At 32.7% G+C, this 21,864-nt stretch overlaps 2 protein-coding genes across 2 annotated transcripts in view; both read right to left on the reverse strand.

Annotated features, from left to right (window-relative positions):
• Positions 1–21,864, reverse strand: part of sif (guanine nucleotide exchange factor still life) — a 140,891-nt gene that overhangs the window by 70,788 nt on the left and 48,239 nt on the right. Inside the window, exon 20 of the mRNA XM_088274160.1 lies at positions 4,534–4,682. Coding sequence (XP_088130286.1) covers positions 4,534–4,682 — 149 coding nt within the window. The remainder of the gene's footprint in view (positions 1–4,533; positions 4,683–21,864) is intronic.
• LOC148300891 (uncharacterized) lies at positions 13,837–16,102 on the reverse strand. The gene is made up of 2 exons (XM_088274179.1): positions 15,164–16,102; positions 13,837–13,929 (listed from the first exon to the last, which is right to left on the reverse strand). The coding sequence occupies exons 1-2, from the start codon at positions 16,100–16,102 to the stop codon at positions 13,837–13,839; spliced, it is 1,032 nt and encodes a 343-aa protein (XP_088130305.1).

The following is a 21,864-nucleotide window of genomic DNA, read 5'->3' on the forward strand; positions in this document are numbered from 1 at the left end:
TTCTGGTGCATTCGATTTTCTATAAGGGTTAAAATTAACCGTCAAAATATAAGATTTTGGCGTGTTAATTATAAAAATAATTTCTTGAATGTTTTTCGCAGATACTTTGTGGCACATTTTATAAAATAAAACAACTTTTTATTTGTACACTTTTTCCAACCGGTTTTGACAAGAACCCTGTCATCCTCAGGGTTTATGTACTAATTCTAAAACATTGAAATACCCATAGTTAAATCAAATTTTAAAAAAATTAATTAAATTTTACCAATAAAAAGTAATTAAAACAAAGTTGTTGTTTTATTTTATAAAGTTTATACAAATAATTACCTCAATTATTCTTTTGTGGTAGTATATTTATTCTACAATTAAAATGTACTTTCCACAATATGTATATTGCACTTATCAAAATGTTTTTTCATAAATTTTTTTTTTTAAATGTTCATTTTGCACTTGACATACTATTATAAAATATGACAGAACATAATGTACGTGTTTACTCCATTAAACATTTTTCAGCGGTTGTCCTGAAAGGGTCCTGAAAATATACCTACGTTCGTCCTTATGAACTTCTAAGGATACTACGAGGTATTCAACGTAGCAGGACATAATGTCGACTGTATGTTTCCTTTCCTATCAAGCCTCGTGAAGATCCATGAATCTAAAATTACCCAGGGGAAATCTTAGGATGATGTTCATCCATCAGAGATAATATGCTACCCTGGTACCTGCCAGGAGAAATAGCGTTCAAAAATAATGTTTCTTTTTATCGCAGGTTTAAAAATAACACTTCGAATCTATCGATAATTTATAATGATTATTTTAAATCATTTATAATTTTTTTAATAATCTACAAAAATATAAAAATGATGATAATCAGCTGTTCTATAGGATATTTAAACGATATATTGACGGACAAAAGTTGGAACTATAATATTTACAACTTGGGTTTCTTGACATAAATGTTGGGATGTCAAAATATAAAAAAATAACTCCTAAGTAAAGATTTGTGAACAAGGTTTTGGAGACACCCAAAAATGTTGTGAATAAAATAATCTGCTCGAATTATAAGCTGCATAAAAATTGAATATCGTGTTTTCAGGCGTCTCCCAGTAAAGAAAATAATAGACAGATATATAAAATAAAATAAACGACCTTTAATAATTCATTTTACTTGCAGCAAATCGATTAAAGTCAATTTCTAGCGAGGGTTAACTGGGGGAACAAATGTATTTTTTACATTTCGCTCACTCCTTTCAAGAACGTCATAAATCAAAAATCGTCAATTTTCAGTTGTGCATGTTTTCGGAATGCCCAGAAAATATTCTATATCCCAGCAAAAGTGGCATATTTTTAACTTAATATTTACTCGATATAGGGCAGAAAGTGTTGATTTTGCATTTTGAAGAAAAGGTATCGTTTAATTATTTTTTTAAATATACTTAATATTTTTCAAATGTAGAAAAAACCTTCAGTTTTTACCTAAAAAGATCTGTTGCAGAGTAAAAAGTTCAGTAAGTGGCTTGATATTTATTTTTAATACATTGTATATTTTTAAACTATAAAAACGTTCTCCTGAAAAATCAAGTTTTTTTTTTATTTATGACGTTCTTGAAAGGAGTGAGCGACTTGTGGTAGGTATTTATTTTAACCTCAGTAAGAACATAGCGAGACTTAATATGCAGGCAGGGCGTCAATAATAATCTACGTAGTGTATATAAGTTAACGTTGCTTCAGTGCTACGATATCCAACTGCTCTAGCATTTTGAACCCGGTTATCGATCTGTAGTGTCTGGAAGTTAATGTTACAGATTTATTTTACGAGTATTTCTATTTGACCGCATAGAGAATTTATCTAGACTACGTTGTTAACGCGTTTGTATTACCGCCCCTAGAAGCTAATACATTTATATGCTATATATTGTGTATTTCTTTTATCGCAATGATGAGTGTCTAATTAGCGTCCAATTTAAGTGTCTAAGCACTTTTGAAGATTGAAGCTCGGAGGCATAAATAGTTTTATTTTTCACCCAGAGTCGAAAGAAACATGTAGAGATGTAAACTTGTAAGTTATGAATAGTAAAACAAATTACGATTTCTCAGATATTTTAATCACCATGAAAAAAAAAGTTTTTGAAACCCATTTTATAAATGAGTCGGGGCTGTGGTTTTATGGTAAGTGTCGCGGACTTTGAGTCCGAGGCTTACAAATGGACACCCACTCTGCTACAAATTCATTTTTATTTTCAAACACAACTTTAAAAAAAAGGATTTCTGTTTGAAGTATACTTTATAATTAATCATCACTTGATTGTGCGAAAATTGAGTTGTGTGCTGGTTTCGAGTTGGTAAGATAGCAAGATAGAATGGGAATAAGTTAACGTCTAGATGTAGATTCCTTCAGGATAACACAATTGATTCGTTCAGTGCGCTGTTGGTGCAAGTTGCGCCCTGCACTTGGAGAAGCTCTCGACTCGAGCAAGTGGCGCCGGGAGAACTAAGAATGGGGTCGCTTTACAAACCTCCGTAATTGACGTCCTGGAGCGTTTACTTCCGCAGCGAGCGAGTAAAGGGTCTGTACCTGCCATACGCCTACGTCTTACTAACGCTTTTAAGTAGGTAATTCCACGTCACGTGGATAGGTACCGACGTTACTTGAATAGGCGTAAGAGCACATAGGGGTAAAGCATATATTTATCTAAATTATGTATTTAACAAATGGTACACTTCTGATATAATCTAAGGCAGTGATTCTAAACCGGGGATCTGGAAAGCTTTTCTGGGGAATCCTGTCGATATTTTCCCAAAAATTATCTCATCTTGGTTTTCGGTCAAGCCGTGAAATGTTTTCATCAATGAAATTTGTTAATTCGTGAAATTGGAGTCTATGTATGTATATGCAAACATTTTAAATAATATCTCTTCCGCAAAAAAAGAATAATTTGAAATTAAAGGGCGGAGTCGGAAACAAAGCATCGCAAAATTGGAGTAAATATTTACATACGTAACCTAATTTTTTATTGGTTCAACTACTACTCTATTCCTATACAATATATAATAGTATAATTAGTAAAGTATAGTATACGAGTATACACGTGAAAAAAATGGTGTTTCTTCTTCTTTTCTAAGCTTATCCGCATTGAATTGTGCATTTCATTGAAGCGGTGTTACCTTGATCGTCAATAACGTGGAGACAAGTTTATTATTAAATAAATATTACAATGAAAAATAACATATATTATTAATTTGGACACCTAAGAATCGAATTTAACCTATGTTGAAAGGAAAATATTGATATGTTTATCATTACATACATAAATGTTGATGTGGGTGATAGATTTTCACTAGTTATATGACTGCGGAATGTTTGTGATATGTGATATTTTATCGAGTATATCAAATATTTGTGATATGTGAAGTTACGATTTTATGAAATTAAGTTCATTGAAATTCCACAATTTTTACGTCAATTTAAATTGGAACAAGAAAGTCCTTCTTGGAAAACTTTAATTTGGTTAATATTTTTATAAAAACTTAATGAAAATATGTAAATCATTATGGAAACTAGGAGGACAATTCACTAGTCAAAATGCATTACTCAATAATTTTGGAGAATATATTTAAATAAAAAATGGGGTTCTCATGAGTGAAAAACTGTATAAACTTTTCTGTGAATCAGGACGTATTGTTGAAGGTGCTTTGTTTTAAGTAGAAATTTAAAATTTTTACTGCAAATTTTGTATATCCACACTCCGACCTAGCCACTCGATTATTTGACTTAATGTTAAGCAAATAGGCAAACTAAGTTAGACATTGTAATGCGAAGGGCAAACATCGAAAGTGTTTTATAGGGGTAGTAATGGAGGGGCTCGATGAGCTGCTGGAGTTTATTCTGAAACCCCAAAGTATGAGAGAGTGAATTGGGATCATTTAAATATTAACCATCGGTAATTTCTTTCCCCAAAGCTTTTAAACTAAGTGTACCACAAACTGGGGTATATACTTGATTTTTTTATGTCTACATATAGATATTTCCTGTATTTTAACTCTGTTCGACTGTTGATGTTAAACGTTATCAAACATCAATATAATTATAATCAAATATCAAACGCATCGTTTATGTGTCATTCGATCGTTATCAGCAGTTGCTGACATTTTTGGCATATGTCGCGTGATGACTGTCACAACGCTGGATGATTAAATTGTTTTTGCATCAAATAACGAATCGAAAAGGAAAACTTGTCAAAAGCAAGTTCATGAAATATTTGAAAAAAAGGCAGGCCTGGAGACGGAATGGGAAAGATCGGCGGGTATGCGTGAGGAGAAGTAGCGTGACAGGTCGTTAGTGAGTAGAACTCTAATATTTATTTAGTGTTACCCTGGAATGATCCCTGAAGCGCAAGAGTGACCACCTTGCCTAAATATAAGTAACAATAAAGGTAATACTGCGTTTATACGATGCAGTGCCCTATTCACCATTGTGTGCGGATAAGGGTCAGAAGAAGAAGAAAAAGTGAGTAGTGAGTAGAGACTTACCCGGCTTTCCTCACGGCGCCAGTGCAGTTGAAAGAGGCGGCCGCGGTGCCAGTCTGCTTGCCCTTGTACGGTGAGTTCATCACGCTCTCCGCTCCATCGTCGTCGTCTGATACGGCCGTGGTCAGGGACATGCGATCATCGTCAGATATCTGGAAGAAAAACATTTCGGTGAACATTCAACCAATACTGCGGCATCAACACATGATAAAAATAGTGAAGGACATAGGTAACATAAACCATGCTAGGACACAAAATACCGATCCCTCTTCCAGTAAAATGTCTGCTGATTACAGTCAACAGTCCACCTTCTCCTGAGGAGTTTTACGTGGTTTCCTCCCCGCAATGAGCAAATACTCTTGATTGGCCCACACTAGATCATACCTCCTGTTCCCAACACAGATTTAAATAAAAACATATTTATTTTGATAGAAGAATCAAAATTCCAATTAATGATCTATAAACCCTGTACATAATAAGCAAGGTAAATAATAAATACAATTCCCATCTAAACAAAAAAACGGTACAATCAGCGATTTTGAGAACCTTTTATGAACCAAAAGCATTAAAATCATCATCATTATAAAAGCGTCATTTAAAAATACAAATTAAAAGTACGGTGCTGGATTTCCAGCACCGTACATTTGTAAGACGTCAAGAACGAAATTGAAAATCATCGATTTTGTGTTAAAGTAATTACAAATATAATATCGTTTTGTATGAAAGAAGTCAAACGGAGTAGAGAATTTTCATTTCGAAAATGGAGCAAACAGGGCATACCGTTATGATAGAAGCGTCAAATATTTAAACACGAAGCCTGAGGAAATTCTGGAAGCGATACTCATTATTATTCAGAAGGTTTTCTGACCTATTATGATGGAGAAAGTGAAACGGTCGTTGTGTTTATATTTTATAACGACAATGCTAAAATTATGCTAGTCACGTGGTAAGACTTTAATTTAATGTCTAAAAATATGACGGGAACGTCCCAAAAACATAAGTATCATATTAAAATCTAATATTTTATCAAAAGTCATTCGATAACATTCTCGAGAGCTAATTCGCTGATTTGGACAAACCATTTATTTTAGGATTAAGATTATAATATTACGTGATTATGATTTTTATATTTTCACGAAACCTCGTAGAATTCCAGGTAAAACTGTTTAAAAAAAAAAATTTATTATTACAATGAAAATGCTTTGAATTTGTATATCGCATTGTTTAAAAATAAATTGTCAAAACTATTACTTCTATTCTTCTTTGCATACCTATCATTTCGCCTCTATTTACTTTCAAATTTAGCTGTAATGTCCTTGAAACTGAATATCTTTACTTCATCATCAGTATTCCGAAAAATATTTTACTTTCCTAAGCCAAACGGTTTGGAAAGCAGGACTGAACACCTCGCCTTCAAACGACTAATTATCTAGTTAGCACCACATCGATGCAGTGTTCTATGAACTATCTTGGTGCGGATACAGGTAAAAGAAATAGTAAACTAACTAATCCAAATTTTGAGATAGTCGTGTTACGTAGGTATACACAGATGCGTCTTGTTATGCATTTTATGTATTTTCTAAACCAATGTCGCAATGGCTGTCAAATAATATTGTTTATTCTTTATGTAACAATATTTTCACCATTAAACACGTTTCAAGATGCATCTGTGTATAAGTATTTAGATTTTCACAAATCTTATATAAGATCACTTTACTCTTAAAACAAGTCGTACGACTTTCTTAGTTGCAGTGACGGATAGCGGAAAACGCTCCGTTTATGCATGAAGTACGTAATGTTTTCTATGAATTACCAAAATTTGTTAGTCAAAACACCTACAAAATGTATAAATACCCAAATACATGAATACCATCCCCTCATTGATCACTGCGACTTTATTGCTCCCAGAGCGGTTCGACCACACGTCTACTTATTTAACTATCGAACGAGCTCCGAGACGAAATAAAGTGAGTTCAACTACAAATTACGCTAATTCATTGTACAAATTGCGCAATTCATTCTTTAATGGAAACCTCCACCGTTCTCAGGTTAGGAAATAAGACCTTTACTTCGGTCTATTCCAAGTCCTATTATATAAAACACATGCACACCTTAGTAATTTTGTAAAGTAAAACTTGACAACAACCATATCGCTCACTCCTTTCAAGAACGTCATAAATCAAAATACTTGATTTTTCAGGAGAACGTTTTTAAAGTTTAAAAATATAATACAATGTATTAAAAATAAATATCAAGCCACTTACTGAACTTTTTACTGTGCAACAGATATTTTTAGGTAAAACCTGAAGTTTTTTTCTCCATTTGAAAAATATTTAGTTTATTTAAAAAAATAGTTAAACAATACCTTTTCTTCAAAATGCAAAAACAACACTTTCTGCCCTGTAGCGGGTAAATATCATGTTAAAAATATGCCTCTTTTGCTGGGATATAGTACATTTTCTGAGCATTCCGGAAACATGCATAACTGAAAATTGTCAATTTTTGATTTATGACGTTCTTGAAAGGAGTGAGCGATATGTAATACGAAAGATAATTCGTTATGAATTAATTCATTTCATACTTAGTTTTCAGCACACCACACGCGTCTACCAAAATTTTCTTAACCGTGGTTACAAATGAATGAGGCTGTTTGACAAATAAGAGAAAGCAACCAAAGGTCCTTTAATCCAAAAGCTTACTGAAAGTTGTGTCTATTTATCCCAAACTGGACTCGGCTATACTCGCATATTAGTGATAGATTTACGAAACATAAATTATTATTAGTCTTATTGCAATTAGAGAATTTCAATTAACAAGAAGCTGAATATCAGTTTTCGATACACGCATTGATGAGATTACAATTTTGTATATTATTGATTATGAAGTATTATTTTTTCACTTTTATTTTTAAATATATTTTTTTACTTGAGTTAACTCAAGTGGTAAAAAACAAGTGTTTTCTTTAAAAATCATATCCTTCCACAAAGTGAATGCCGAAACAATAAATATTTGTTTCCATATTTAATAATAGGTATTAATTTACCTAAAATTCCTTTGTTTTTAAACGTGTCGGATAAAAACTCGTTTACATAATCTTCTGTGATTTATTATAGTGAAACTTCTTAGGCGGCGATTTGAAAATCTATCATTAGACGAGAATGGATAATGAAATTTCAAAGACGCATCATATTTTAGGGACATTTCGTTACATGAGGTGAAAAATATGACAATAATATATATTAACATTTAAAAACGTCTGAGGCATTGCTATCTGTCATTAGAATCCTAACTGTCGATCAAACCTCCTCCCTCTACCTCCTTCCCTAAACTCCCTTCTTCATTTGCCATCCTTATTATCGTCTTTTGTTAATTTATTTATTTTGTTAATTTTTTTTTTTTACATCAGACAATAATATGTATTAACTTTTAAAAACGTCTGAGACATTACTATCTGTCATTAGAATCCTAACTGTCGATCAAACCTCCTCCCTCTACCTCCTTCCCTAAACTCCCTTCTTCCTTTGCCCTCCTTATTATCGTCTTTTGTTAATTTATGTTTCTTTTTAAATGTCAATTTGTAATTTATGTTTTTTTTAAATGTTCAAGTACTATCTGCCCACTGATTGCAAACGGCTATATATGGTATCAAACGTTTTGATCAATATCACTAGTCCGTCTTTGGTCGGTTGGAAGATATTGCTTTTTAGCAATAAGCCCGCCAATGTACTTTTTATTTTCTGTACATGAAGTTTAAATAAATAAATAAATAAATAAATAAATAAAAATGAGAAGTCATCTTAAGGCGCACTCTTGGGAACGTTCTGGGAACGATTGTAGTGCCATCTGCACACAACAAACGCTATTACCAATAGTGAGAGCGGATTACTATGACTTTTGCAGTTTTACTTACACAATTTGTGCCAAAATTGCCAACATTCAAGTGTTCATAAATATGGATTCTATCAGAAATTTTCCAAAATAAAAACTTTAACTTAAACATACTAAATACAAATTAATAATAATCACTCCTTTTACAACGGTATATATTTTACTAAATTCTTTATCAAAACTATTTGAAAACACGTAAATTATATTATTACTAGTTAAGAAATTGTTTCGAAATGTTTTACCACATGGAAGAAACTCTCAGGTTAATTGAAATTCTCGAGCGAATCACTGAAATCCAACTTTACGGGCAATACTACTATTAGTGGCGAAGCTTTAAAGGTGGTTGAAAATGTTATTTAACTTTACTTCTGGAAAATCTCGTGCTATAAATATTTGTTTACTTACTGTTAACCCCCTCATTTCAAATAGATTTTCTGTCATCGGCATCTCTTTGGTGTGGGACTCTCACAATTTCGAAGTGAAACTTTTTAGATTCTGAATATAGTAAATTTTATGCATTTTTTGACGGTTTTACTATTATTTTTATTTTACTACAGGATTAGAAAATTGTGTGGAATTAAAAATAAGAAAATCTCTCGTAATTAAATGAAATATTTTTTATACATCCATTTTTATTAATTCGTGCTCTAAGAAGGAAACTGTGAATTGATGATAGCTTAAGTATGATACAAATACTTTAATAGAATACAAATTTAGTAGACTTTAAGTTTCGTACTGACAATTCTTGATGGAAATGCATTTTACAGAATGAATCATCTATGTATTTTTTTTTGGCATTAATTTTATTTGACCAGCAACCGGGTTTCGTATTTGTGTTTCAGAGAAAACAGGACTTCTTACTAATAGCTGTAATAGCAGTAGAAGCGGTCATCAACCAACGTTTCCAGATTTAACTATATATTATTTAAATTCACATACAAAATTTATTTCCAACATAAAATTATATCAAATCATGCCTTTACCATAACTTCGAATATATGTTATTATTATTATAATGCAATACAAACTCATTAAATTTAAATTCATTTTGTCAGAAAAATTATATAAAATCTTGGTTTTCAACTCCTGCCTTGTTATGTATATAACAAGGTATATAACTTTGTCTAGCCTCACACTAGTCTGATGATGTCGGTAACGACGAAACCCGGTTGCTGGTCAAATAAAATGAATGTGGAAAAAATTACATGGTTGTTATTTTATTCTACAAATTTAGACTGCTAATTCTCAAAATAATGGGAGAATTCTGCGACGATGATAGTACCTGGTTGTAAACTGATATTTGTCAGAGTTCAATTTTATAATAACTTTTCATTCAAAAAATCTTATCAATGGTTGAGTTCGTCTTAATTGAAGAATTGAAAAATCACCACTCATAATCATTGACATTTTGCCCAGTTTTTTCCTCAAGAATTCTGCACCTTCAATCGTGGAAATTGTTGACAAATATTAAAACGTGTTTGACTAACGTACAGTATAATATACAAGTCTACTGGTTAACTATCTTCTTCTTCCTGACTCCATTCCAACTTATCATCTTTGTAGACTGTTGGGGTCAGCTTGTAGGTCCTTCGAATCATACTACTGGTTTCCTATGCTACGTATTAACACAGTACATGCGAGACTGCGAAGACTGTCTATGACATATGCAACGGAGACGGTAGAAACGATTCTCTTACTCTTTACATTTTAACTATTGGTTGAATTCACAGAAAGGGAAGCGATTCGCTTTTTTGTCTGATTTAAGTCAATTTCCCCTACCGCGCCTAAAAATGTTTCACTTTACAAAAGTATAAACAAATTCACAGATGAGCTCTGATATAGTTTATATACCCAAAGTTTCACGATATACGGCTTTTTTCGTTTGCTCATTCATGCGAAGGCCAACAGTAAATATATCAATTAATCGCTTTTTATAAAGCTTATATAAAAATGAAAAAATGGTAGTGAACGTGTAACACACAGTTTTACTTTGGTACATACATGCATGTGTGTGAGTATAGATATAGTAAAATTCGGTTTAGTGTTCTAAAACCTATATTATTATTATAGAATTTTGATACCAACCATTGCATATTTATTGAAATGGGTGATATTGCAACTTTGTATACGTTGAATAGTTAATTGGTGAATAGAAATAACATTCGGGTAATGTATTGTGTCATTATTATTAATGAAACTTTTTATGATAAATGAGAGAAATGGGACTGTAGCAAAAGAGGCATTTCTGGAATACAGGAAATCCCCACCCCCTTTTGTTTCACAGGACAAGGACATTCATTTAACTACCTGGATATATAACATATGTAGAAATTCCACGTACAAATATACAAATAATAATGATATTTTTAATGACTTCAACGATACACGACGACGCTTCGCGAATAAAAATTCCTTCAACTAGGAATGTATTTAGATTTTGTATGTGTACTCACATAATTTACATTACCTGGATGAAATTCAACCAGGAACATCGACTTATTTGTTGATTTTGAAGAAAAAAACTATCAAGACTATTAACATTGTAAGGCCGCTCAGTCCGGCTATGCCAGTAAAATATATAAAAGGTAGTAAATGTTACCAACTTTATACTAAATAAATTTTGAGAATACAAGCTTTCTATTTGATACGAGAATTGGCTGAGATTAGAATTTGAATATGAATAAATAATAAAACACAAGGGTTAACATTCTACTGTCGGTTGAATAGATTCCATTCTGGCATTATGATATGAAGCCGCGGAGAATTCAGTTTCACGGATTCCTCATATACATAAGGACTGTTTAAAATAAAATAATCCATCACTGATACAACGTGTAAAGGCGAAACATCAGTTTAATAATAATAAAATTGGATAATTTACATATCGCCATTTTCGTAAAATACCACATCAAAGGTGCTTCACTTTGAATGAATTGGGAAAAGAAGATGGTGGAAATGATTTAGCATTCAAACGTGTTTTAAGTTGTTTCTATAAGATTATATCATTCTCATTATTTTTAACTACTGATGGAAGAGCATTCCACGCCGTCGGACTGCAACAGCAATGGCATGTCCGCAAAATTTAGTGCGCTGGTTCGGCATAGATCAAACTTGTCAGCGGAGAAGATTATAAGTTTGAATGTGAAAACATAAAATGATTGTAAAAATGAGGGACACTATGACATTAATGTATTATTAGATTAAAACTAATATTTTTAGCTTTTCCAATTTATTTTTATTTGACCAGCGACCGGGTTTCGTCGTTACCGACATCATCAGACTGGAAATATTGGTTTTAATCTAATAATATATTAAAAATGCAATTCCATCACGAAGTGTCAGTGGATAATATAAATGACATTAATGTTTATTCATTTTGTTGAACGACTTCATATGACGCAGAGCTATAGAAAATCAAAGGGCATATTTGCATATACTTATGCCCTTTGATTTTCTTTCCGACCTTCTTATAGCCAATAAAAATTATCCCTTGCCTTTTTTTGTTGCACATTCCTTCAAAACCCCATTACGGTGCCTTAACTTTCATTGAATCGCAGAGATGGATTTATATTTAATAAACGATCGCTGTGTTATAGATATTCACTAAGACCACTCACAGACATAGCCAAATATTGCTTCGAAGTGTGATTCCGTTTTTTTCTGTCTTGACAAACGAGGCAGTCATTTCGCCAACAATATTCTCGTACCATCTTTTTGTATAAGACATTTTATATTTTTTCAATCAAGATATTTATGATTTTTTAAATCTCTCTGATTTTCGTTCAGCGGTATACTTAGACATAACTCTGCTTTTGTAATCATATTCTCTGTACCTAATTACCACGGTTGGACATCCTGGGAGCACTACATAGCCGATGTTAGACTCTCTTAAATTTATAGAATAATTATCTGATAAAAGTCAACGAAGGTAAATAATCCTTTTGAACCACACTTTTTTTCTCACACCTTGTCCTATCCAAAGAAGATCGAATCACTGAACGATAATTAACTTTTTTCATGTTTGCGAAAAATCACCGACATTGCTTTTAACAAAACTACTCGATGAATCGGTAGATGAAATTAAAAAAAAGTAATAGCCTAAGTATTAACACGATAACGGCGTACTTAAAAGATTTACATATTATTTATTTATTTTATATATGGTGTTATACATACATTACTACAATAAAAATCGTTAATAAATCATTAATTATCTTAAATATCGTATTTAAATTACCATGAAAATTACGTAGTTTAGATAAAGTACAGTAGGTCGAGAGTTTCATCAGAACTTTGGAATGATTTATCTTCCATAAATTAAATGTAATCCTGAATAAATTTATTCAACTAACGCCGCTGCCTTACGCAGCGTTTATATTATAAAATGTCGATAGAATACTAGGGGAAACAGATAGCCTTCTTTCTAGAGAGGGATGGGATAAGCTTTTTTATTTTGGGGTCTGACAGGTTAGATAAACAAATGCAATGAAATATGAATCAGGTTACGGGTAAGGTCGGTTACGGTGTCGATAGTATTCTCCAAGGATTGCTGAGAGAAAATGAATTATTTTTCGAGTGAATCAGACATTTTGTATAATATTATATTAAAAATAAATCATTTGAGAAATGTGATTATTAAAGCAGTCGTCGGCAAAAGATCATACTTTGAAAAGTGTATTAAACGTCTCGAAAAGTATGAACAAACCTTGTCATCATAATGATAGACGTTCGCACTCACATGTGATAATTATTGCTGTAAAATTGATCGAGAGAGTTTAATATAAGAACAACAGATTTAGTTGCATTATGCACCATGTTGTGTTACTTCTGCAGAGTTCGAATATTCCTATCAGCAGTCGCATAGCGTAGATTCAATAGTACGAGTACTGTGTCGTCAGCGTACCTAAGGTATTTGATTCAAACATCTCCATGTGGCATCCCTTTTTTATCAATATTAAATAGACACGCATCGACATTGTCTGATTAAATTTTCTGGTCTACTCTTTTATTCTCTGAAGGATTCCATTGTTTACTTTTTGCTTAAGTCGTAAAAAGCAACAGGTAGCGTTAAAATTGATTTTATTGTATATTGTACAAATATATAAAATAGTGATATTAAATAGGTAAGGGTAGTAAGGGTGCGGTAAATAACTTTTGAAAATAATCTTTTCATCGTTAGGTCATACTTTACAAGGAATATACTAAATATGAAAGAAATTTTGTGTGATACGTTTTGATAAAATGTATATCACGTTCCAACAAAATCAATCAAATATGGCAAATCATATTTGAAGTTTGTGCACGATAAGTTTTATTTCTTTTTAAAACGTACACGCTTCCTTCAAATCTGAAAAATTAAAGCTAACTCTCGTAGAGTATGAATAAAACATTTCAACAGAGGGGAGGGGAAGCAACTTGTCACGCAGAACGGATGAAAGCAATTTCGTGGTGGGATGTCCTTCCAACTTTGTAGAGCTTCGACGCTACGACGCGCGACGCCGGCGCGCGATACTAGAATGCAATATTACTAACGGCTGTCATTTGCCTTCATCAGGCAAGTTTTGATTCGACTTGTGTATGGAAAACGTCTTGTACTTATGAATAATGGGAATACATATTTAATAAAAATTATAAACGATCGTTTACATCGTTATAAGATTGAGATATACATATCTGCATATTATAATAGTGAGAAAACTTTTTTTTGAAAGGTTATGTGATTTCGCGGTACGTAATAACTTTAAACATAGTATGAATTACCTTTGTAAAATACTAAACTTTACAGGTTAAGCCACGCACTCAAAAAAATTATCATAGCATATATACTTATGAGGTAAATGGATTTTTATTGTTTAGTACAATTTAAAATTTTATAACTTGATATACAATATATAAATATATATATATATATATATATATATATATATATATATATATATATATATATATATATATATATATATATATATATATATATATATATATATATATATATATATATATATATATATATATATATATATATATATATATATATATATATATATATATATATATATATATATATATATATATATATGTGTGTGTGTATGTTAATACTGCTAAATATTATTTATCGATGTGAAGAATAAGTATTCAGTTATGTCGTTTTAAACCTTTAAATTACTGTAACATGTAAAGCGCCTTGAGATTATTCCTTACGAAAGGGTCACTCCGTAAATTATTCATAAAAAATAATAGCGCTTACTTTATCATTTGGCAAAATTGTGAACATAAAAGATCTTTTCGTCCAGTTATAATTTTCAATTAAGTGAAATAATGAGAAAAGTTTTATACATAAATGAATCAGCGTCTTTAAAAATAACCCTTTCAAGGATGTTCAGAAAGTTGGATACATTCCAAAATACTCTTATAGTGGATTTTTATGTAGGTACAATTCATTAAGTTCATACGGAAGAATCGTCGATAATATTTATGAACAAAACGCAATCGATGTGGGAACAGCACAAAGACTTGAATGAAAGAGTAGTGTTAGCTGACTATCATCACGCCACTTTGCAGGGGTAGGAACAGAGAATAGACCGCGTCTTTGCAAACAATCTTCGCCTCTTCCACGTTCGTGGATCTCCGAGTGATCATGCAAGTTGTATTCTTAGGATATAAACAAATGTTTTTTATTCGTATCCGTGTACTATGTAGGTACCATTCATCCTAACAATGTACAGATTTAGAAAAATATTCTTACCTTTAGCAGAAAAACCTCGTTGCACGCCTGTGCCGTTCCTTTCCAATGGTTATGCCTATAACGAACGTTTCCTAAAAGCTTAGATGTTCTCAATATGGAGACATCGTATACGATCCGTCTTATGTTTAGTATGTTAGTTCTCAACTTGTATTTTTTAATCTTCTTTCTGTTGATGTCTCTCTCGTCCGGTTCCGAGTACTCTCCCGTGCTGGTCAGGCCTTCCTCCGCCGCCCACGCGCTGAGGACGCTCTCGATGAAGCTGAACAGCTGCTGGACGTTGGGCTCCAGCTTGCTCGGGAAGCAGAGGTAGGGGTTAATCGGCGCCTTCTTCATCACCTGAACTCCCTTCGCGGGCACCAGCGCGGTGGAGGACAGCGGGTGCATCGGGCAGGCGTGCGTGCGATGCGCGGGGACGCCGGAGGGCGCTTGCTTGCCGCGCGATCCCGACAGCGAGCCCTTCCTGCTCTTGGAGGGCTTCTCGAGCGAGCTCGCGCCGCTCGAGTGCGACTGCGAGTCGCTCCGGGAGCCGCGCGCGGAGTGGTGGCGCGCTGGCGCGGAGTGGCTCAGCGCGGGCAGGGAGGCCTGCGCCAGGCAGCAGTGGTGCGCGAGGCAGCAGTAGCGCTCGCCCGAGCGGCCGCCGGCGCCGCGCGGCTCGTGGCAGAAGCTCACGTCGGGCAGGCGCGGCCCGAGCGCGGCCAGGTGCGCCCGGTTGGCGCACACCTGCATGAGCAGGTTCTCCCCGAAGTGCACCGTCTTGTGGCGGCGCCGGCGCCCGTGCAGCGCCCCGGCGCCCGGCGCGCCGCTGGCTCCCGCCTCGCGGCTGGCCGCCCCCGCCGCGCCCGCATTCTGACCTTGCGTCTTGGTCATGAGGTTATGGTGGTGCGTGGCTGACGGTGCTCGCGAACATTTCGGTAAGGAAGAGCGATTCGACTCGACCATTATTTCACCATCCCGCGGTCATGTTCGCCTCTCGGTCGTCGAAGGAGTTTCGACAATTTTTCGCTTTACTAACACCGCGACGGAAGATTTCATGGAGATTTAGGTTCGCTATCATCTATCCAAAACGAGGTATCTATTTTTATGTTATCACATAAAGAGCTTTTTGTATGTACATACGCATATTCGCGATGAAATGTGGATTCATCCGCTTTCGAAATAACCTTATTTCTTACTTTTTATTTATCGATATTTTATTAAAAATACAAAATACCACTTAATATCACAAATGGGCTTTGATTTCTATAAGAACTTATATTTTAAATATTAAGCTCGCATCGCCGAATCAATGAACACATATTTTCTTCAGTCCTTCTACAAAAAAATATACGATTAAATGGATTAAATATATATACATATTCATATTGTTCTTCGTTGAAGCTTTGAAAAACTCTGACATCATCATACCTAGATCATAATAATATATAATTATTTATTGAATGTAGACCAGTTATGATTAAATTCTTTTATCATAAAGTAATAATTAATAATACATAAAAAAATATGTAAATTTCAATTTAGAAAGCGCCTTTGCTGTTGCAGATTAAACTTTAACTCGGGATTACCGACCCCCACCCCTCGAGCGGGTCTCACAAGATCTACAAAGAAGATGATGAATAACCTGCTATTCAGAAAAAAACCGGATTCGAGTTATTCGGACGGACGGATTCGAACATTAAAATACATCAGAATAATAAGTCGAAATATATAGAATATTTGTTTGTATAAGAGTTTTTTCCTTTTTTGTAATTTTGACCTTATTTTTGTTATTAACATTGTTAACTTTTTTTAAATTTTTAATTAAATTCTTTGTTTCGTATTAAACCTTTTAATAATTTAATTAGTCCTCTCACAAATATGATGTTCAACATAACTTAACTATTGACGTTATTTTATAATATTTCTTAATTTAAAAAATACCATTGTTGTACTCAATCTGTTTTTTTTTAAATATTTTTTATGAGTCTTGTTTTAAGATGTAATAATATGGTTTTCTTTTGCGTTGATTATAGATGCAAATACGATATTGCTTTTATTTTGTGTTACGAGCTGTTAATTGTAATGTTAAAGTTTTTTTGTACCATAATAAGCAAAACCCTTGAGGTGAATTTCACGAAAACTACGCTTTATAAATTGGTTATTATTATTATTATAATGATCAAATCTAAATAACTCAGCTAAGTTAACTACACTACGAGTTGAGGTGTGCGATATGGTGTTCATAAAGGAGATTCTACGTTGTTATATTTACTATAATCCCCTACCAGCGAAAATAGCAACAAAAGACGCCTGAGAAGTATTATTGGTACTTATTTTCTTCAAATATAAAGTTTATTGATTCTTTATTTTCTTAAATTTTCAGAAATAATGAGCATCATTTCAAATTAGGTGATTATTATGCAGCACAACTTTTATATATTTTGCTGACCCAATTGCTACATGGTGATTTTTTTATCTTCGTCTATATGTACATAAGAAAGACACTGATAAATAATTTTAAATATTTCAGTATTTAGAATAAACAAATTAAAGCCTTGAATAAAACAAATACATCAGTTTTTTTCCATCACTTTCTTAAGAGCCTTGACGTAGGAATATTACAGAAAACATTTTAGCACAAAACAAGGAAATTTTATAATGGGGCAGCACTGGGTGGAACTTGGGTAATCAAATATTTAAGGAAAAGGTGAGTGTTTCTTTAAGATAGAGAAGTAGGAGAGAATGGTTGAGCTAAGAATTGAAGTATTTAAAATAAAATCAACACCACCGCAGGATGTATTCTCTGAATATTTAAAGGGAAGGGTGGCTTTAAAAAGTCTTTGAAACAAATCTGATGAAGGGGCACATCTTACGTTTATAGGTTTAATTATTTATAATTAAATGTATAAATGGCAGCAGCAGGCACCTCGGCGGTTGGAGCACTACGTGCAGCGCAGTCAAGGGATAACTGGAGAAGAGTCATTGCTTCGACAAGGGTCACAACCCTCAGTTACGAGGAGTAAGATAGAGAAGAGAGAATTAAACGTATGTTATAACTTTGATCATACTAAAACATGAATAACTTTACATTGCTCTTCACTAAGTCGCATGTATTTGTATATGTATGGTATACCTATACAATTTTATTATAGAAGTGGTTGGTTAATTTGATTTTCTTATCAACCGGTAATTTGAGTAATTCAAGAAGAAGTCGGAAGTTGCATTGAGCAAGACGCGATTGTCGGTTTAATATATTGTATAAACCAAGTACAGGATTGGACGGTTATTATGCTGTTTTAGAGGTCGGTCGCGTCTTGCTAAATACAACTTTCGACTTCAATTTATACAATAAACAAGACTTTATACAATATATTAAACCGTGAACCATACACTATATATATATATATATATATATATATATATATATATATATATATATATATATATATATATATATATATATATATATATATATATATATTATATATATATATATATATATATATACAATATATATATATATATATATATATATATATATATATATATATATACAATATATATATATATATATATATATATATATATATATATATATATATATATATATATATATATATATATATTGTTTTACTTTTGATGTGAGATAAATAATATCTACTTTTGCATTACGACTGCTTAAAGGTAGAACCTGTGAGGTTCCCACGTCAGTACTTTTTTTTTTGTTGAAAATTGCATTTATTATTTACCTTGCTTATTATATACAAGGTTTATAGATCATTTAGTGGATTTTTGTTTCTTCTAGCTAATTAAATATGTTTTTATTTAAATCTGTGTTGGGAACAGGAGGGATAGTCTAGTGTGGGTCAAACAGGAACTTCTCAGCATTTGCTCATTGCTGGGAGGAAACCACGTAAAACTCCTCAGTAGAAGGCGGACTGTTGACTGCCATCAGCAGACCTTCCGTTCCACTAGAAGAGGGTTCGGCATTTTGTGTCCTACTTTGGTTCATGTTACCAATGTCACGTCAGTAGTTAAGGGTTAAAAACGAATGTTCAAAAGAAAAATTAGGTTTGTTAATGCCGAAGTAAATATTACAGAACGAGAATAGGAGAAAAGGTCAACTAAAAAAAAAGTAAAAAAAAATTTAACTCTTGAAATAATAATTTTACTGATTGATTTTTCTAAATGTATTACTTTTGTATAATAGCGTATTACGTACTTTATATAGTACACGTACTTATGTAAACATGTGAAAATTACTGGTGCTATAGTACATGACCAAATAATTAACCAAGCAATAGGATTTTTTAAATCGTAACGAACGTTAGTTTTTGGATATGCTTTGGAGCGTTCTGGCTAGAAATTTCTGAAATAACATTATTCAATTGCATATTTTGAGGGCGAGAACTATGTCAGGGTGGTGCGAAGTCTCTCGCTTAGGTACATCCCTCGGACACAAACTAAATGTAGCAATGCAGATCTCGAATACAGAATATATGAATACATTACTGGCTGCTATCCAAGTATTCGTATTCAGTCGCCCGACATACGTATGGTATGTAGGTTCTTCATACACTCTACAAACTACCCGCTCGTGAGATTCACGGTTGAATTTATTCTAACGCTAGATACATTATAAGACCCTACAGTACACTACACACCCTCAAAAGATTTATTGCTAATTTCTTCTCAAAGTATAAGTTTACTTCTTAAAATAAATACCTCATACCATAGTAAAAAAATAAGAATCGTGTCAAATAAATAAAACCATAATTATTAATTTTTTATTAAGATCTATTTTATTTTTGTTAAATCAGTTATATTTTGAAAGAATCTTGAATGAATTTTCTCCGTTTTAAATACGTGTATTGAAATTACAACAATCGTAGAGATTTATAAATATGTACCTACCTACGTTTTGTTAAAGACTGTTGAAAGTGAAAATTTATTTTTGATTTATTTACACACCAGTATTTGCCAAGGATTACAATGGTTGTAGATTTACACGATTAAATAACATACTAAGAATAAGACCAAAGAAACGGCTAAAAAGACATTACTAATCCAAATATCAGTGTGAAATTTCACTATTATTGACTTTTGTTATAATTCGTGTTGTGCTGTCACTTTTTTTACAGAATAAATTTTTGATACGAAAAAATTTATGCATGAATAAAATGGAATACAGGTACATAATACACAAAAAGATATCAATTTCCCGGTTGTATCCTGCCCAAAGGCAGCGCGGGGCGTAACGGAAGTTAGACACATGTGTACAAGTGTAGGTACGCAGTTTCTAGATGTAGTGTTATTTATTACATCTCCGTAACGATCGTTTCTTACGGAAACCTTTTGTTAACTCTGGCTCGGATCTTGCTTTAATAATATGTAAACGGGCTGGTACACGTTACTTGCAAGAAAAACACTCGTTACCGATTTGTTTATTGATAGAACTCGCGCGCTTGGAAAGCTACGTATGTTCTATTATTTGTTCTAAACATATTACTTCAATCCCATTTTTTACTTCATTTTTGATATACATACATGATCTTATTGGGTGTTTTGTGTATATAATGTCAACCACAAAACTTTAAAATAAAATAATAATAATCTTCTACAAATAAAATCTAATTATACAAGAGGAAAAATTAGCTACTTATTTTATCACGAGAACCTAGGACATTGGGGTATACGCCTAGCTACAGCATGTAGTGTATCACTGAGTTTGGCAGTTTACTATCGTTACATTACCAGTTTGAGTTGAGTGAATCTGATATTATCGGAGCTCTCGCGTGTGTACTGTACTTTAGTGGATAAGTATCCAACCTGATTGAATTGACGTAAACCTACATCTTAATCATTTATTCCGAAGTACCAATAAGACCGTAATGATTGAATTCTGGGACCGTCTAATGGAAATAGCGGATCCCTTCCGCGAATGGAGTGATATGTCAGTAAACATAAAAATGGGTACATTCAAAATCGAATACAAATAAAATCAAGTTGAAAGGATGATTTAAATCTTGAAAGAGAGAGAAAAGGATCGGTACATACTTATCGATCACCTTATTTTAAAAATCCTAATAAAGAGATAACCCAGTGTAAAAACACATTTTTTCCTAAATATTTTTTTTTAATTCGAATTTTTTTAATATAGTGTTTGAGGGATAAAAAATATTATTAGTTTATTTTTGTTCCAAATTTTTAAAATATCAAAACCATTATTCACCATCAGTAAAGTTTCATTAAATTACGAATTCGGAATAAAAAATATTATTTGTTTATTTTTGTTAGAAATTTTTAAAATATCAATAACATTATTCACCATCAGTAAAATTTCATTAAATTACGAATTCGGGAGTAATGAAAATAAACCGTTGTAAATTTAAACGAATTGGGCCGATTTATTAAAAATGTATGATTAAAATTTAATTGTAAAAATCTAATACATTTATCCAAACATTACGGAGCGTAAAATGTACGATTTAATTATAATTTTAAAAATATGATAATGAGTGCCAGTCAAATAACATTTACGGACATCGTAGATTTCTTTTTTAGCAAAAAGTGTGTAAACGGTACGGAATTCTCGGATGGTTTGGGCCGCAATGGGCCAAAATGTGAAAATATTTCCGGCAAAACGAAAAGACAACGGTAATATAATTAAAAGGCAACACAATTTCAAAACGAGAATACGAGGATTGATGTTAATGAACACTTCA

This window comes from Brachycentrus maculatus, unplaced genomic scaffold, assembly GCF_059751285.1.
Source record: "Brachycentrus maculatus isolate JH-2025_06_01 unplaced genomic scaffold, ASM5975128v1 h1tg000637l, whole genome shotgun sequence".
Classification (NCBI taxonomy): Eukaryota; Metazoa; Arthropoda; class Insecta; order Trichoptera; family Brachycentridae; genus Brachycentrus; species Brachycentrus maculatus.